The sequence below is a fragment of the Leptonotus elevatus genome, chromosome 2 (genome assembly GCF_054856555.1).
Source record: "Leptonotus elevatus isolate MCC_2025b chromosome 2, RoL_Lele_1.0, whole genome shotgun sequence".
Lineage (NCBI taxonomy): Eukaryota > Metazoa > Chordata > Actinopteri > Syngnathiformes > Syngnathidae > Leptonotus > Leptonotus elevatus.
Genome location: NC_141240.1, coordinates 36,772,858 through 36,790,276, shown reverse-complemented (window position 1 = coordinate 36,790,276; position 17,419 = coordinate 36,772,858). Strand labels below are relative to the sequence as shown.

The 17,419-nt window shown below is 40.8% G+C and overlaps 1 protein-coding gene across 4 annotated transcripts in view; it reads right to left on the bottom strand.

The window, feature by feature from the left end:
* Positions 1-17,419, bottom strand: part of LOC147179836 (ERC protein 2-like) — a 158,483-nt gene that overhangs the window by 71,377 nt on the left and 69,687 nt on the right. For all 4 annotated transcript variants that reach the window (XM_086068277.1, XM_086068278.1, XM_086068280.1 and 1 more), the window contains one exon: positions 13,292-13,452. In XM_086068277.1, the coding sequence (XP_085924403.1) occupies positions 13,292-13,452 (161 nt within the window). The remainder of the gene's footprint in view (positions 1-13,291; positions 13,453-17,419) is intronic.

Sequence of the window (17,419 nt, the reverse complement as noted above, 5' to 3'; positions counted from 1 at the left end):
ATTCACAAAATGACATTAGGTAGCCGACAGCTGGGATAGTCTCCAGCACACTCGCGCCCCTAGTGAGGGAGAATAAGCGGTTGAGAAAATGGATGGATTAATAGGACATTACTTATTTACCGCCACATTCTTGTTTGTCAATCAGAGATTTTTGGGGATTGGCTACATTTCAACTGGCTAGCTTTGATTGGCTAAAATTCAACTGGCCCCCATATTGGCAGCCCCAACTTGTTTTAGAACCTATTATCGGGACAAATCCACTCTTTAACACACATCAAACATAAGCATAATCTAATAAGACAATCTTGATATAACATTGGCAGCTTTTGACGTCCTTGGTCGGGAAGGCACAAAACAAAGGGACAAAAAACTGTACAAATGTACGCATGGATTTAGCCTTACTTGTACATTTGCTGTACTTGTGTAGGGTGCTTGATGCAACATCAACCCAGCACATGTGGATATTTTTCTTATTTCTCACGCTTGCATGGATGATAATGACATCCTTTCACAGCAGAGACAGACAGAAAAAAAATGAAGATGCTATCCAGTTCCAATCAGATTCCCCCCCAAGGCCGAGTGCCGAGTGACGGGGTCTCAGTACATGTTGCTTGGCCGGTATGTGTCATGCAGATCTGTTACAAATTAATGTGAAAAAGAAAAGCCATAAACTCCATCTGGGTCACTTTCTCCCTTTCCCCACATTGCCCATTGAAATACATTTGACTCCATCTCCTCCTTGGCTCCTCCTACCTCTCCCAATGTATTAAGAATGTCACCCAACACCTTGTGACAGGTACGTTTCTGTAAGCATGCACTGCAAGAGGTCAAAGACATGACTGAGGATTGTTGTACCTGTGAATGGAGTTTTGGGGGAGTTGGTTGTGTGTGTGCAAGCATCTCTCGTGTACTCGTAAAATTAATGACAGCCATCTGGCCAACAAACAGATTCCTAAATTCTTCTTTCGCCTGTGTCACTAAGTTATCACGTCATGATGCTTTTTTTTTAAATGTTTATCTACGATTGAAGTGGAATGAATGAAATGTACTGTGCAAAGGACCAACATTAAAGTGATACTGACAGTATTTAACAGTGATATGCCAAATTATGGGCAACAGATTGTCAGGATTGTGAGATTGTCAGGGGTCTGCATACCACAGTAGGTTTGTCCTGTGTGTGTCCACCTTTTGTGGCTCTCCTATTACACACACTCGTGCACACACACATGTGTTCTTTATGGGCTAGCTAATGGAGCTATGCTCTTCCTGCCTCTGTGATGTGGTTTACTGTTGTTTGATGTGCTCAGGAATCCAGCATAGGAGAGCACTCGGGTCCGATCTTATCACATAAAAGCCCTTGCGATGGAAGAAGACACTCAACTTGCTTTTTTTTTTTTTTTTACTTAATAGAAATCAGTGTGCTTGGGAGGTTGTATGTTTGTGAGAGCCTGTGTTAGTGTGTGTGTCAGCGTGTGCACATGTGTGCGCCATTTCTTCTAATTCAATCAAGTGTAACCCAAGGCCAAATACACATTTGATTTTTGTAAATGCTGAACTCAGAGGCCTGTGTATAGAATGGGGCAGTGAGTGCCAGGGAGTGTTGTGTTGTAATCCAATACATATTGTCAAATTCAGTGAATATCTGCACACAACACGCGTCTATGTGTGTACAGAGAGAAAGAGAAAAAAAAAAAGTGTATTCCAACATCGCTTTGGCTCAAAGAGGCTCAAATGAAGCCACACGACAATTTTGACATGCTTTGAGGCATACTTGCAGCCTACAACTGCCACGGGATTTTAAGGCTTGACAAGAAATGGAAATAATGTGTGTCGATGACAAGCCTTCACAGCCCCGAAAACATTGTTTTGCAAAATCCTACAAATTCAGTCTACAGCTTCGCAACACCCGTATCAACAAACGTTTGAGGTTTTTCCAGTATACTGTTGACAACCAGTGTCATGCAAAGCATGTTGGATGCCTGGGGCAGCCGGCCGACTTTGATGCCTTTGATGCCCCCGGATTAACAATTTTTCTTGTTTTTAGGGCCCAAGCAGTGACCCAAACATTGCAAACATACCGGTTAGGGATGTTTGATACCACTTTCTTTTTTAGACAGATACAGATACTCACATCTTCAGTACTCCCCAAGCTGTTTAGTGTGTTTGATGTTTGATTATATCTTGTTTTGAAATCCATGCTTTTAATTTGAAAGGCTGCTATGTATTTCTGTTTCACGTTCTCGTTCATCATTCATCTCATAGCAGTGCAGTAGTCAATGACGATATACAAATACAAAGATATGTCTGCACTTAAGAGCTAATTTAATTGTTGAGTACAACTGAAGAGTCATGTGGTCTCTCACAGAAGACCCCTATGGCGGTCAATAAATGGAAACTAACCATTTCAGCCTTTCGTTCCCATAAAGTTGTCCACATTAACTTAGAAGAATTACGCTGCCTGAAGCGGCGTAAACGGCACCGTTCTATTTTTAGCAACGCAGCTCGGACGTTATCTGGCAATTAAGTGCCTGTGGCAACGTCCATCCATCCATCCATCCATTTTCTTAACCGCTTGTCCTCACAATAGTTGCAGGGGGCGCTGGAGCCTATCCCAGCTGGCTTCGGGTAGTAGGCGGGGTACACCCTGAACTGGTTGCCAGCCAATCGCAGGGCACACAGAGACGAACAACCATCCACACGCACAATCGCACCTATGGACAATTTGGAGTGTTCAATTAACCTGCCATGCATGTCTTTGGAATGAGGGAGGAAACCGAAGTACCCAGAGAAAACTCACGCAAGCACGGGGAGAACATGCAAACTTCACCCAGGAAGGCCAAAGCCCGGACTCGATCTCATGTCCTCTGCACTGGGAGGCGGACGTGCTAACCGGTCATCCACCATGCCGCCCGCGTGGCAACGCCAACAAGGCAATTAAACACGGCTAAGTTACATGAGCTACAAACATATATAACACATGTAATGAAATGATCAAGTGTTACCTCATAAGGAGAGACACACAGGAAACCAACAAGAGGAATAAAATGTTTGTTCTCCCCAGTCTTTCTTGCAGTCAGAAAAACGGCTACAAGAGCGCAGGCAGATACCAGTATCGAGTACTGTGCCCGGTATCGGCCCGATATTGATGCCTGGTATTGGTACTCGCCCATCCCTAATATTGGGTCTTAAAGTTCTCTACACGAGTAGAAAAAAATGGGTCTGTAGTGCCCCCTACAACAATTCAACAGACGCCTGTCCCGGTACGTTTGACCAACAGCGACTAAAATTGGAAGGCACATGTAGCACTCCAATACAAACAAAAAATACTTTTGTAAGGCTCGGTCCTCAAAGGCCGGAGTCCTGCAGGTTTTTGGATGTTTCCCTTCTCCAACACAGCTGATATATGATCAGCTCATCAGCAAGCTCAGCATAAGTCTGAGAACGATCCTGTTGATTGGAATCAGCTGCGTTGGAGCAGGGAAACCTCCAAAACCTGCAGGACCGAGTTTGCCCACCACTGCCCTAAAGTGTACTGGAAGTCAGCTGTGAGTATGTGAATGTATAATTTTGGCTCATTCTTGCGCTTCTTACAGAGGTCATACTCTTGCCCACTTGTCCGAGACGGTTAACCCGATTGACTTCAAACTTGGGCTGTATCATCCCAACACCTGGGACAACAGCAGCAAATAACATTTTTAAGTTTTAGACACAGTAGATGACGAGAGAGGGGCATCAAATTTCGTGTTTCATAACTTCTTATTACCAAAGCATATCAATAAGGAATGCTGATATTTTGCACACACTGTCAATAAAAAAATTAATTACAGCCTGACTGCCAAGCCATTGTCTCTGCTCTCATTCTTACCATGCTTGACTCTGCAGGACTTCTGTCAGATGTCAGACTACACACATTATACTGTGGTTGCCATCCTGTATAATGTATAATCATTTGCTTCAAATAAACACTGGCTTTTCTGTTCCTTTCCTTTGTGATTTTCTTTCATTTGGATCATCACCAATAGAAAGTGAGTTTATTGCACATCAGCAATTATTCTTTTACAAAAGAAATCCCAGCAAAAGTATTATGCTGAGATTCATTTTGTCTTTGCTCTCCAGACAAGAAAACAGTCATGGTTCCTAGGTCTCAATTTAATAGAGACAATATGGACAGGATCAAGCAAGAAAATACAAAATCACAGCAAAACCTGACCACTTTCTTTTTTTTTTTACACTATGAGCGATCAAGCTCTTCACATGGTTGTTCTTCTGTGCCTCAGCACTGGCATGCACACGCTGAATAACAAACTCATGCAGGCACTTGTTTTTGTGTGCACATAAACACATTTAATGCACATCAGAAAGAATACACACATTCATCTGTACTCGCTCCTGCCATTGCAGAGAAGTGCATAATGATAATTACAGTTTGGATCTGCATCCATAAATTAACCAAATCAGACACACGTTCACAATTTAAAAGCGCCAGCGGCTGCTGCGGTTAATGCAGTGTGGGTGGTGGTCTGCTCTGCCATTCTTTTCAATTAAAACCTCATGGGAAGGTGCAATGACACGTATCTTCACAGTAATCGTGTTTTGAAAACAGGTTCCATGCTAAAATATTTGGAAAACACCAACAATCAGGTCACCATGTAAACAACTTCAAGGGCACTGTCAAGAGCAGAAGACTTAACAATCTTTCAATGTATCAAAACCGAATTGTACAACTTCAACAAAACACACTTTCTGGTTTCCGAATCACCGCAAGGATCTTTATGGCTTCTAGCTGTTGAGCTTCTGACTACACACACCCTAAATATGCACTAGTGTCCCCCAACAAATTTGTGACTACTTTACCACTAATTCACGTCAAAACTAGATGACCTCTTTTGTCACGTGATGTGCTCGATTTAGACCCAAAAGCAGACAAGACACGGGAGTTGGAAAAAAGAGACTTAGACAAAAATACAAAGTAACAACAGAGAGCAGGGCAGGATTCAGAGGGCCTCGAAGAATACACTTGATGGCGAAACCTTGACTAAAAACCTTGAACGTACTGGATGCAGAGAAAATTTGATGTATTGACTAAAACCTCGACATACCAAATTGTCACTCAGTAACTCTAGTTAGGACCATGCTCAATTCTATTTGACAGAATAAAGGTATATATGACATAATGAGCATGACAAATACAGGACCACAGCAACTGCATAGCAACTGACAACATCATCATCACAAGGGACAAGGGACAAACACAGGACCATAAAAACACAATTACCCAACCCAAAACACAATCTCACCATCTCAGATGATGATTGACCTACGGCAAATTATTTCGTAATCAACAGGCTTATTTATGTTTTACATTTCAGCAGTGGGCTTTGCATGTTTCATATTTATTTAACTTAGCTTTTACTTACTTTTACAAAACCCAACCTCCTACAGTGTGCATGAAGGCTAACATTAGAGATGCCATCCGCTTTGACGTTTAAGGAAAAACAAATGTGAAAGTGACATTTACAGAGTTGAAAAATAGTTCACTATGTGGAAAAGCAATGATGCTGAGAAGTTAGTTAGATGTTGAAAAAAAATGCATGGAGAGAAAAACAGACAGGTGGAGTCAGACGAACAAACACACCCGTACCCCGCTCAAGAATAAAGACAAACATGTAGTTAGGGAAAAAAAACAGCTCAGGTGTGCGTGTAAATGTGTGTAGACAAACCACAAAGTCTAAGAAGTGTTTACAGTGTGTGAAAATGTGCCAGTAAGCTCCACTTGCTCACAATGCATGGGCAGAGAAACATTTTATGCACCCATAATGGTAAACCCATGTGGGCATTTCACTAAGCCACCATTTGAAATTGCTGCTTTACAACTCAGCACATTCCACTTGTACAGCACACACTCAACTGTATCAAAGCCTCTCATTGGCATCACATACTCACCGTGCATCCATTCAGCAATTTAAAAATAATATTTAAAAGAACTCCAGTGGCACACAGTTGAGAGCCCCTCCTCCTATGACTCCCCTCCCTCCGAAACTGCCCCCCAACTTCCTTCTCCTCATTCCATCCGTGACCCCGAGGGCTGCACTGTAGTTTAGGAGGCCATCACTGGTCACCTCTGGGTGCTGTGTCCTGGACTGGTTCTTTACGGCCGCAGGGCCTGCCTAATCAATTGCGCACTCATGTGCACACACAAACACGAGGCTTTCAGTCAATTAGCCCTGAGATTTACGCAACCATACAAACTTGGGGGTGTTAGTCTCCCAAAAGCCAATCAGATTAAGCCTACTGGAGACTTGTACACCAGCCAAATGACACTAATTAGCTTTTTTTGTGTTGCCGTGTGTGCGTTTGTACATTTGCGAGGGACACTAATTAGCAGGACTAGTGCACCTACTTCTCCACTTCCTCAGGACCATTTCCTGGGATAGTAATTATTAGGTACGTGTGATAAATTCCAGGCCTTCTTCGACCCTTCAACAGATAGAGCAGGAGAGTGAGAGAGTGGCAAACAAAGAGGAAAGTATTCAATACTGAAATAATCAAGTCAGTGTTACAGAAATCACAAAATAAAAGACAGGAGAATCCATCACAGAATGTACTTGATTCTCGTTTGTTCCCAAATTCCACCTTTGATGTGTCACACAGTGCAACTTTTCTTTCTGTCACATCTTCTGTACCTCAGCCTCCAAACTGGGCAACATTTATATTTAGCGTATAGAAAGACTATTTCATTCATGTGCATCAGTTTTGCCAATCACTTGTGAGTAAACACTTTGCTAGCCGTTTCTTTGCAGCAAAAAACTCATGCATGATATTAAGGATACGTTTATTCAGATGTTTAACCTTTGATTCCATTATCATACTACCACTACAAGTGAGCATAAATTAGAGTTGTAGAGTTGTAAAAATACATTTCAAACAACATACTTTACACATGTTTCTCCGGAATGGTAAACCTATGATTTTAAGCAGAAATATCTACAAGTGAGTCCGCAATTTACAACAACGGTGTAACCCAAACATGTACATACAGTAAGTCCAAACACACCATAGTCTGCCGCTAGCCTTAATGCCATGCAAATATCTGTATGGAAAACATATACACAAACATTGGCCATAAATACCATAGCAAACGTTCAAATGAAAAACGGTGTGCCGGTAACCAAGTGCATGGCACAAACCAGCTCAGACATCTAAAATTAGCATGTACAATTTTTCTGTCTGTCCGTAAATTTGTTAATATTTGTTCCATGAAATTATATAAATTTATTCCCCTGTCAGGATACCGTTGTGCAGTTAAAGTTAAAGTAAAAAAGTTAAAGTACCACTGATTGTCACACCCACCTAAGTGGGGCGAAATTCGTTCTCCGCATTTGACCTATCCCCTGAAGGAGCGGTGAGCAGCAGCAGGGGCCGCGCTCGGGAATCAAACCCCCCAATTCCAACCCTTAATGCTGAGTGTCAAGCAGGGCGGCAATGGATCCCATTTTTATAGTCTTTGGTATGACCCGGGCGAGGATTGAAACCACAACCTTCCAATCTCAGGGCGGACACTTTTTTGTGCAAGTTAAAGCTTCTTTAGCTTAGCATAACTTGTATGGGCTAAAATATGTTCCACCAGAAACGGAATTTGAATTATTTATAGACTTATTTGAATTTGAATTACTGAACTTGAATAATGCATTGAAATTTTTAATTTGAACGACATAAATTTAATTTGTATTGTTTAATTTGACTTTGCATTTAAAAAATGAATCGGAATCGATGAATGAACTGATTTGAAACTGAATTTAAAATAATGCATTTCGGTTTCTTTGAAACTGTATGCTATTTCATCCTCATTGAAAATTCAATTTTGTGTATTTTCCAAACACAAATTAAGTTCTTCTCAATACAAATTCAGTTCACTTGACAGACATACGGGTACTTTAGAAAGCGCAATCGATCGCAGATAAACAGATCTCCTCTTCAGCCAATTTGCACCTTAGTTTATGAGCAAGTGACCTGGGGGGGATTTTCAGAAAGTGGAATCTCCTAATCATTATAGCACCTGTCATAAACCTTTGTGTTACAAGTCATTGGGTCAAAGAGGGATGCAAAGAAGCTTCCTTTCAAATAAAGTAAAGGACAGTGTTAATGTTGGTATTTCAGGTGATAAACTAAACTAAAGATTCGTTTACGGCAGCCATAAATGGAAGTTACATGCTATTAAATTGTGTTTTGTAACATACAGTGTTGACGCTTTCTAGAATTGTGACGGACAGTGGTGGCATTTAGAGTTGGATGAATTTGCCCCGCAAATGCCTTTAGCATCAACTGGCCGTCTAATAAAATTGTTAAGCACTAGCACATACGATGTTTCCAAAGATGATTTCGGTCCATCTTGTGTTCGCTTTTTTCTTTCCATTTATCTCTAAAATTCCTGTGGTGATCTGGCCCCCCACTGACCAAATGGAGGAGGTAGCGGCGTAGGGTGGAGCCGGGCCCTGACATAATAACACACCTCGCGAGCTGACAGCCGACACACATGTCGAAGGTAAACACGGGTGTCAGAGGGCACGGGAGCACAGACAGACATGATGAATGGCCCCGAGTTCCCACGAGGCGACACGCACACAAACCTGCTCAGGAAGAGGAAGGTGATGTGTGGTCAGCTCCACCTCATCACTGCAGCACAGAGAATCCCTTTCAGCCACCTTCAATGTCTCATCGTTGCCTTAACACAACAATCGCACTTGAACACCGTACTTGTGCGTGCGTCAATCGCTGTGTGTGCGCGTCGACCCGCTCGCACAAAGCGCCGTCTGTGCGTGTTCTTTTCTGTGTACTGTACGTGAGCTTTGGCAGCTCGGAATGACTTATTTCAAAATCGCACATGGGAGCACAATACCGCATACAACAGCAAACGTTTACGTGGATAAGTTGTAAAATATTTTTCCATTATTTCATGGCGTGGAGTGTCAAGGCCCTTCAGACAGATCAATAAGCAGGGACATGACCTTGCCTCTACAGCTGGACTCTTGAGTGTTTTGGCACCGTAACCATGGCGATGGCTCGACAGAGACAGGATGTCTACGTCGAGGATTTGAAAGTCATAATGTTGCTATTGCTCTAAGCTTCATTATGCCACGGGTTGCTCTCACTTGCCAACAACAGGTCAGAGCAGCAAACTTGTTGGACAGAGTATGTGACACTCGGATTTGGGGAAATGTAAAAATTGGCTTAGGAGTTATTTTTCAATGTCATATGGACACTAACAGAAATGCAAATAAAGAACATACCTTTTTTTCTAAGATCATGAAAAGGTCTTTAGAAAGTCAATAACTCACCAAACAAATGAAGTTCAATTGGGTACATCCCCCCTATGTAACAACCTCTAGTCCGTGATGCGTTTCTAATACTTTGTGATTTGCTGAATAAGCAACTAATTTAGGAGAAGCGCCTCCGGTTCGACACCACAGCAAACTAAAACCACACCATATGGACATTGTCACTCAAAACCTTTTTCATAATTTCAATTAGGGTTGTTCTATACCACTTTTTTTTTTCAGACAGATACGAGTACAGTACTGATACTGCTGGTACTTTTAATACATAAAATTTCCCCCCAAAACAATTGACAGATAATTTTAAAGAAATACCTACATATCCCATTGTGGCATTAATGGCAATTTTGCATTCTTCTCATTTCTGATTCCTGATTGTAAATCGGCTGCCGTCACGTCACGAGTATGATAACTTGAAATAAGGCCAGGTATCAACCGATCCCTTATTTTCATCATTTAATATTGTAGATGATATGCAGATTTTACTTTATTTAGCCAAGCAAAATTGATTAAGAACAAAATCATTTGTTTACAATTGTGGCCTGACAAGAGGCAAAACCTCTTGAGGCAAATAGACTATATAAGTAAGACAATAAACATGACCACAAGACAGCTCAAAAGATAAACACGGGTTTCTCATGCCAAGGAATGAAGAAATGAATTTTGCCAACAGCCATGGAAATATATCCATAAATAACATTTGCATATATTACACAGATCAACACATATTTTAGTTCCAAGAAAGTTCTGAAGGTTTTAGACTATGTTGACGTTGATGAATCAGAAAATGACATTTGTCTTTCTGAATTGGTTCTAATTTTTGAGGAATTCCCAGTGCTAAATGCTAATTATATGCAAGTTATGATGACATCATAACTTTTTATGCAACAACTTTGATGAGGTCCATACAACATCCTTCCATGTTGTGAAAAACGGCAATCATTATCTCATTTTATATGCAAACTATGTTTCATGTGAAAATCGAGCAAAAACTTGGAAAATTAGGCAATATTAGCAATAAACAAATGCAAAAACAGGTGATGTCAAAGCATAACTTTTAGTAATGGTCAAAGTAAATTTCCTAAACTGTCAAAGCCCATTAATTATCAATTCTGAAAAATATTTATCTCAAAAACGAGTGCCAATTCAAAGAAATTGATGCCATTTTGGTACTCAGCAGCCCAAATTTAGCCAGAAACCATGAAAATATCTTTGGCTGGAAAACAATAAATTGTTGGCCAGTGTAATATTTTTTTGTGAGAAAGGATAGTAATATTCTTTAAAGGTATGCCAAACTGTATACAAATCTCACCACTCCTTATCATTGCTGAAGAAATCCCTCAAAATGCTGCTCCAAAATTTGCCATAGCGTGATGTTTACTTGTGTAGCAGCACATGGTGGGCTTTACAGCGACACCAGACTTCCTCCCTTGTCATTTGCAGCTCCACTCGTTGCTTTTGTCTGGTCTTTCTTCTATCACTTAGCCATCATACCCTTACTCCTTTTCCTCAACCACCACCCTCTCCATCACTCACTCCCTAAATATGAATCATCTTTTTTTTTTTAACATTAAATCTTCTTCTGCCTCTCTTGTAATTATTCTGTCTTTTGACTCATGTAAGTGTGATAGATCGATGCCTCATTTTTTCACACAACATCATCTGTCCACTTTGATGTCGAGTGCATCGCGTCACGCTTCAAACTTACTGACACTTGAGACAAGTGAGGTGCGACGGACGCATGGAAGGAAGCGGTTGCTTTTTCAAAATAAAATAGGCTGCAGATGTGCTGCATATGAAAGAGAGAACAAGTCACTTTTCATTCTACTAATGATCCGCTCGATCGTGCCACGTGGTTGGCCACCACGGCTTTCGATGCGACACACACAGACACGAGACGAGACGAACTCACTCATGCAACAATACTGCAAATGATTCGTCTTTTTCATCAACAACACTGGAGTCTCTTTTTCAGACACACACTTTCAAACATTGCCATCGTTTTCCACAGCTGGCCTTTTGTTTATTCTTATTTGTATTTTTTTTTTTTTTTTTTTTACAAATGCCCCACTACAAGTGAAAGAAAGAGCGACTTGGCACACATGCAAACTCCTCTCCTGATTTCTAGGATTTAAATGGTTCAGTGTGTGTGCAGCGCCCGCCCGCCCGCCCCTCCCTCTCACGTTCTCCCATTACTTCACATTTTCAACCTATCTGGCCCGTTTGCTTGTGTCTGTACTAAGTTGAACCAGAGCCGTGTTGTGGGAATACGGTGCGTGTGTTTACAGTATCTGCGGGAGAGTGAGCATACGCAAGCGTGTGCACGTTCGGCATCTCCGAAGGCTTGTTAAGATGCAAGTGAGTCTCTCAAAGCTCCGCCCCGCTCACAGTTCAATAGTCCTTTAATCCGCATCGTTGCTGACCCCAAAACCATGCTTGTGACCCCCTCATGCACACGGCATCGCACGCTAAGACCACACACACACATACATCATCGTGCCCTCCGCGCCCCCTCCATTAGCGTGTGTCAGTGTAGACTCGCATCCACACAAACAGCACATGTCATTTTGATGTTTATGTCAGCCAACCATCACACTGACTTTCTTCCTCAAATATCTCTGTAATGGTAATATAATAATGATTTGCGAGTAGCGTCAGCAGACTATACAAGAATAATTCACCAGCCAAGGCAATGTTCTGTGAGTGTGTTTGTAATTTCACATCTAAAAAGAAGCGCAGCTTGTGACAGTCTCATATATCAATACATTTGTACCGATATTATCGTGCATCCCTAAAACTATGTTGTCTCCAAAAAGCAAGAATTACTGGAACTAAAGTTTCCAATACTACTCCATTACTTTGTATGACATTCCATTTACTTTTCTGACAAGTACATTTGGAACTACCTGCACCCTCCATCTGAACCGTCAAAACAAATGCACATGCACTTCCTTTACTGACACATCACAGAATTCACTCACGCATTCATACACTCATACTTTGAAACACATCCAGCTCTTTTTTTTCTTTCCTTTTGTCAAACACGGGCAACATCACACGTTTTATTGGAGCAGCTCTTGCACTCAAACACATGAAAGCAACAACAGATCCCATATCTATGTGAGAATCATGCATACATTGTATATCATTTCATCTTACTACAGATGCAATTTGGGAATGCTCGTATGTGTTTCAGCATGATTGTGCCCCAGTGCACAAAGCAAGTTCAATTAACGCTGCAAGGAACCACCATGCTCCTTTGGGATGTACAAAATTTGGTAGGAGGACTCACAATGTGGGTTTGAATGAAATCAAAACGCATGATTTTCATCACACAAAACATTTGGACCTTTTGATCGTCGCTTTATGGCTTTTTCAGATTTATTTGTTGGTCGACAGTAATTTTTGGACTATAAGGCTCACCTGACTATAAGCCGTGCTAGCTAAATTTGGGGAATACTCGAGTCTGTTACATATATAAGCCGCATCCGACTATAAGCCGCAGGTGTTTTAATTACCCGCTACTTTCTTATCCATAATGAGGGTGCAAATTGTCTCGCTCGAGTTCTGTCTTTTCTACTGTATTTGGGCTCACTTGGTTTGTTTTGCTCTGCCTGACGCTCTTGCGCTTCCTTTATAGTGCGCCCCTTGTGATCTGATGGATAAGCCACACCTTTGTATTAGCCGCAGGGTCGAATGCAAGTCAAAAAATAGTGGCTTATAGTCCAGAAATTACTCATGTTAGACATACCTGAAATATTGTCAGGTGAATTTGAAAAAAAGAAACAGGGGCATACCTACCAAAGCTTTTCATCAGCTCGACATTAGTATCTGACATCATTCACAACACTGTTCCCCAACTCGCACTTTAAGTCATGTTTTGATGACACACTTATTAACGCAGTCCATGCATTAAAGGAAGAATTGAGGTAGGTACAGTATAAAGACGTGAAACTAACTTCATTTCCAGAATTTCTTCCAGCTGCTTTCGTCTTTCCTGCCGCAGGCTGTTGAGATGTCCGTTTCGTTCATGCAAGGTCTGCTGAGTGGAGGACAGATGCAACTTTGTGGTGTCCAGTTCCTGTCTTGTCTTCTCCAGGGCCCTCATCAGCTCTTCCAGCTAGTCAAGGGGAGACATACTTTGAATATCAACCGTATGGACCCGTGCCGCGTAAAAGAGACAATGCTTGTGCATGTTTATACTGTACACATGCATGCTAATAAGTACTGTATTAGGTACACCTGTGCAACGTAACAAGATCCTTATATGAAATTCAGCTTTGGAAGGACATGAAGAAAAAAAAATGAAAGTACAAATGAAGCTAAAAAAGGTAGCCAGAATGTGTAAGAAAACCTCAACTAAATGAAAAAAAAACATAAAAAATCTATGTTAAATGTAACCTAAGTAATGTTACCTTTAAAAGGCTGACTGCAAAATATAGTCGATGCTGTATTGGCTTTTGTAGGATTGTGCAGGTATAACTAATGTTGCTGGTCAGAAGGAAGGTGAAAATTAAGTGAAATGAATGAATGGAATGTACGGCTGCTTTAAAATGAGGGGCAGGTCAAATGACCGGAGTCTGTTGCAGCGGAAAGTCTTCTCTCTCTCCCCTCCTCTTCCTTTGGCTTGCTAATTTTTTTACACGCTGGAGTGTTTGTCTACTTGAGAGCAGGTGAGATCAATGAACGCGCATGCCCTCCAACCATTCAGGCCCACTTGTCCCACCTGAGCGTCTGACAGACAGGATGTGACCTTAGGGCATCATTATCCCAACACAGGAAGTGTGTAATTGTCTTGCAGAGAGCGCTCTACCAAAGGACGCAACACTGTCTTATGATGATGTCGTTGGAAAACTACAACAATTGATTCTATTTTCAATTGTGACAATGTGTAGATTTCCGAGATAAAACAAATTATTGTTGGATCTAACATAAAGGAAGGGAAGTGGAAATGAAAGAAGAAGTGGAAAGCACTCCATGGGGTGGGACATAAAAGAAGGAGCGGGCCTCTTTTATGATGGGGCCAAATCGTTCGCACATTTTCAGGACGCTCTGTTTGGTAGGTGTGTTTCACAGATGTTCGATAGTCTGCTCGCTGTTCATACAGATCACGCTCACACCAGCGAGTGTCGGGCGAGTTAACATTGCCGAGTACTCAACTTTGGAATGAAATGCATTTTTGATTCATCGTAGTCTGAAAACACACTGTAGCATTGCAATAAAACTAAATATTCCTGGCAACAATTAACTTCATTATTAGGGGTAGACGATTTATCTTTTGGTACCGATTATCGGTGCAGACATTCAGCATTTTGACGAATATCGGCATCGGCCATTTTTAAGAATTATACAGCCGATAATAGATCCATTTAAAAAAGTGTTCATGGAAAAAAATAAAAAATAAAATAAAATCAGGGAAGTAATTTATCTGACCTTGGAAACTCTCTGCATCTTCTGTCTTTGTTTGAAATTAAAACTATGGTTGTTTTTAATATGTCAGTTATTTTGAAATTTTAAACAACTTTATTTACTGTAGCAAACAATAGAGAGCTACTTACGTTTTTATTAAAGTTTTGAAGACATGCTACTGCTCCTGGAAGATCCCTGATATCCATTGACTAAGATTTTTTTTAACTCCAATATTTTAGGAACCCTAAACATTGTTCAATAAACATGTGCTTAAAAATAAAATAAAAAAAGAAAAGAAAAGAAAAGAAAGGAGCATTTTTTAAACTTTTAATGCCAATATTTTCCATTTTAGTGAAAATGAATATCGGCTCCAAATATCGGTTATCGGCGTCCTTGACTACTAATAATCGGCATCGGCCCTGAAAAAAACATATCGGTCTATCTCTATTCATAATCGTCCAACAGCTAATACACCCAGAAAACAACACATCAAAATGTCAGAAATCCCATCAAGGTCTCCCAGCACATGATAAGCAAGGGTGTTGATAAATGAATAACTTGGAATTATTTTAATTGTTTGATGTTTTGTTTGAAAAGCTCCATTATGAAAGCCAAGGGTCACCCACATCACATATGAATCTGTCAGCCCGACATTGGGCCACCACCCAGACTAGCCCTTGTGTCACAATCACATCATTAATAAGGAATACAATGCATTTTAGTGAAATTAGCGAGCTAATCAGCTTAGCGGCAAGCCTGTGCGTGCTAATTTAGCTCAACTTCAAGGGAAAGCCTCGCAGCCTGGCTAAGGCTTACTAAGACTGGCTAAGCTGATTGAGGGCTCAGAGGTAAGGGCCAAATCCCCCTTGTCCATTTACGTCGGTGTTGATGGTTCAAAGGCCTGGTTCAAATGCTAGATTTGGACAGATAGCGGGACGACAGCAGAACAAGTGTGGAGATAATTGGGCCAAACAAGTTAAGAAGGCAGATGGGTGAGAAAGCAGCTCAGGGTGACGGACGCAAGAGACCGAGTGACTCTACGTAGAGGGTGTGAAGAAAAGTGACCCGGAGCATTACCCATGCTCCATTTCAGCCAGTCAGGCTGATGGAAGACTTTCACCGCATTACACATCATGAGACTGATTACTTTTGGACACAGAGGAGAAGAAAGAACATTTCAAGGGGGGCAAATGTGAGAATGCCAGGAATGGTGCCAAGATCAGGTGATGTTTTACTGACCCATTATGGAGTGGTTTTTTTTTTTCCTCCTTAGTCTGGGCCATGGTGGAACTGCATGCTTATGTTCAAATGTAGCCTGTGTCTTGCGCGCATGATGTCATGTTGGCTCACAGCGCTCAAGATGTGTGAGCATCGTGGCCACAGAGCAGCTTGAGCGCTAAGCCAAATGGTTATCTTTTGTTGGGGAGACAGCATGACTGCTAGATTCTGGCTCAGTAAGGATCAAATCCATTCACCAGCATGACAGCACAATGGCTCAGTATGTTCTCTGCATGTTGGGGCCCAATTATTTTGGAGGTGTTTCTCGCTTCATTTGGGGCGAAAAATGACTTGGTGCGTGTGAAAAGTCCCACCGCCGTATTTATAACTTTCGTTCCCACCTGTCACAAAAGCTCGTTTGCTCAACTTGGATTCTACTCGTATACTTAAGAGACTGGAATGAAACTTATTCTGTCCTAAATAAGCTTTGTTGCATGAACCAAGGTTATTTTAGTTCAGGAAAAAATAAATAAAAATTGCATTAACGAAATAAAATAAAAATGTTTTTAAAAAAACGACAACTATCTAAAAAGCACATTTTATGTTTACATAACTGACAAACGAACTATCTGTCCTTTTTTTTCATCTGTGGCAGTTCATTTAATAGATTTAATAGAGCCTTTAGGATTGATTTTAAATATGATTTTACGTGTATTTTTTTAGTGCTGTCAAAATTAAAGTGTAAATTGATTAATTCATCACAAAAATAAATATATATAAAAATATTAATTTTGACTATAGATTATCCTTTAGCTTGACAGCGGATGGCTACGTTTAAGGTAGCACAGGTTGTGTTTGAGTAATAAACATAATTTCATGCATTAAAGTAAAGCACTTAATGAGTGTTTGCGTATCACATTTAGAATATTTGTTCATGTCAAAATATCGGGGTCATTTTTTTTCCCATTATAAATTATGCAAGTAATTAACTGATTAGAAAAAGAGGAGGATGAGCGTGTGCAGTGGATCAAAAAATGTGGAGGACGTCCTCATAACATTAAACGTCAAAATAATTAACACATAACCGGTGCTGTTCGAATTTGCCGGGGGGAAAATGTTGATAATAAAAAAACTTTTTTATTGGGCGATTAATCAGAATTCTAAGATGTGATTAATCTGATTAAAAAATGTAATCGATTGACAGCTCTAAAAAAAAAAAAAAAATCAGTAAATAGTAGTTTGCTGAAAGATGGAAGGTCAAACAGTCGTCTGAGAATTGTGGTCCTTTTACTGAGTGTTTGCCAAGGAATGACACCATCTGGCAGCAGCCAATAAAAAAGCGCCACCAGATGAGGTCGCTCTTAGGCGACAGTCGTGCTTGTGGCTATGTGTTTGTTCTTCGTCAAAAAAGACGAAGAAAAAGAACGGTAGTCATGGGAACTAGCTTTTGGATTTACTGC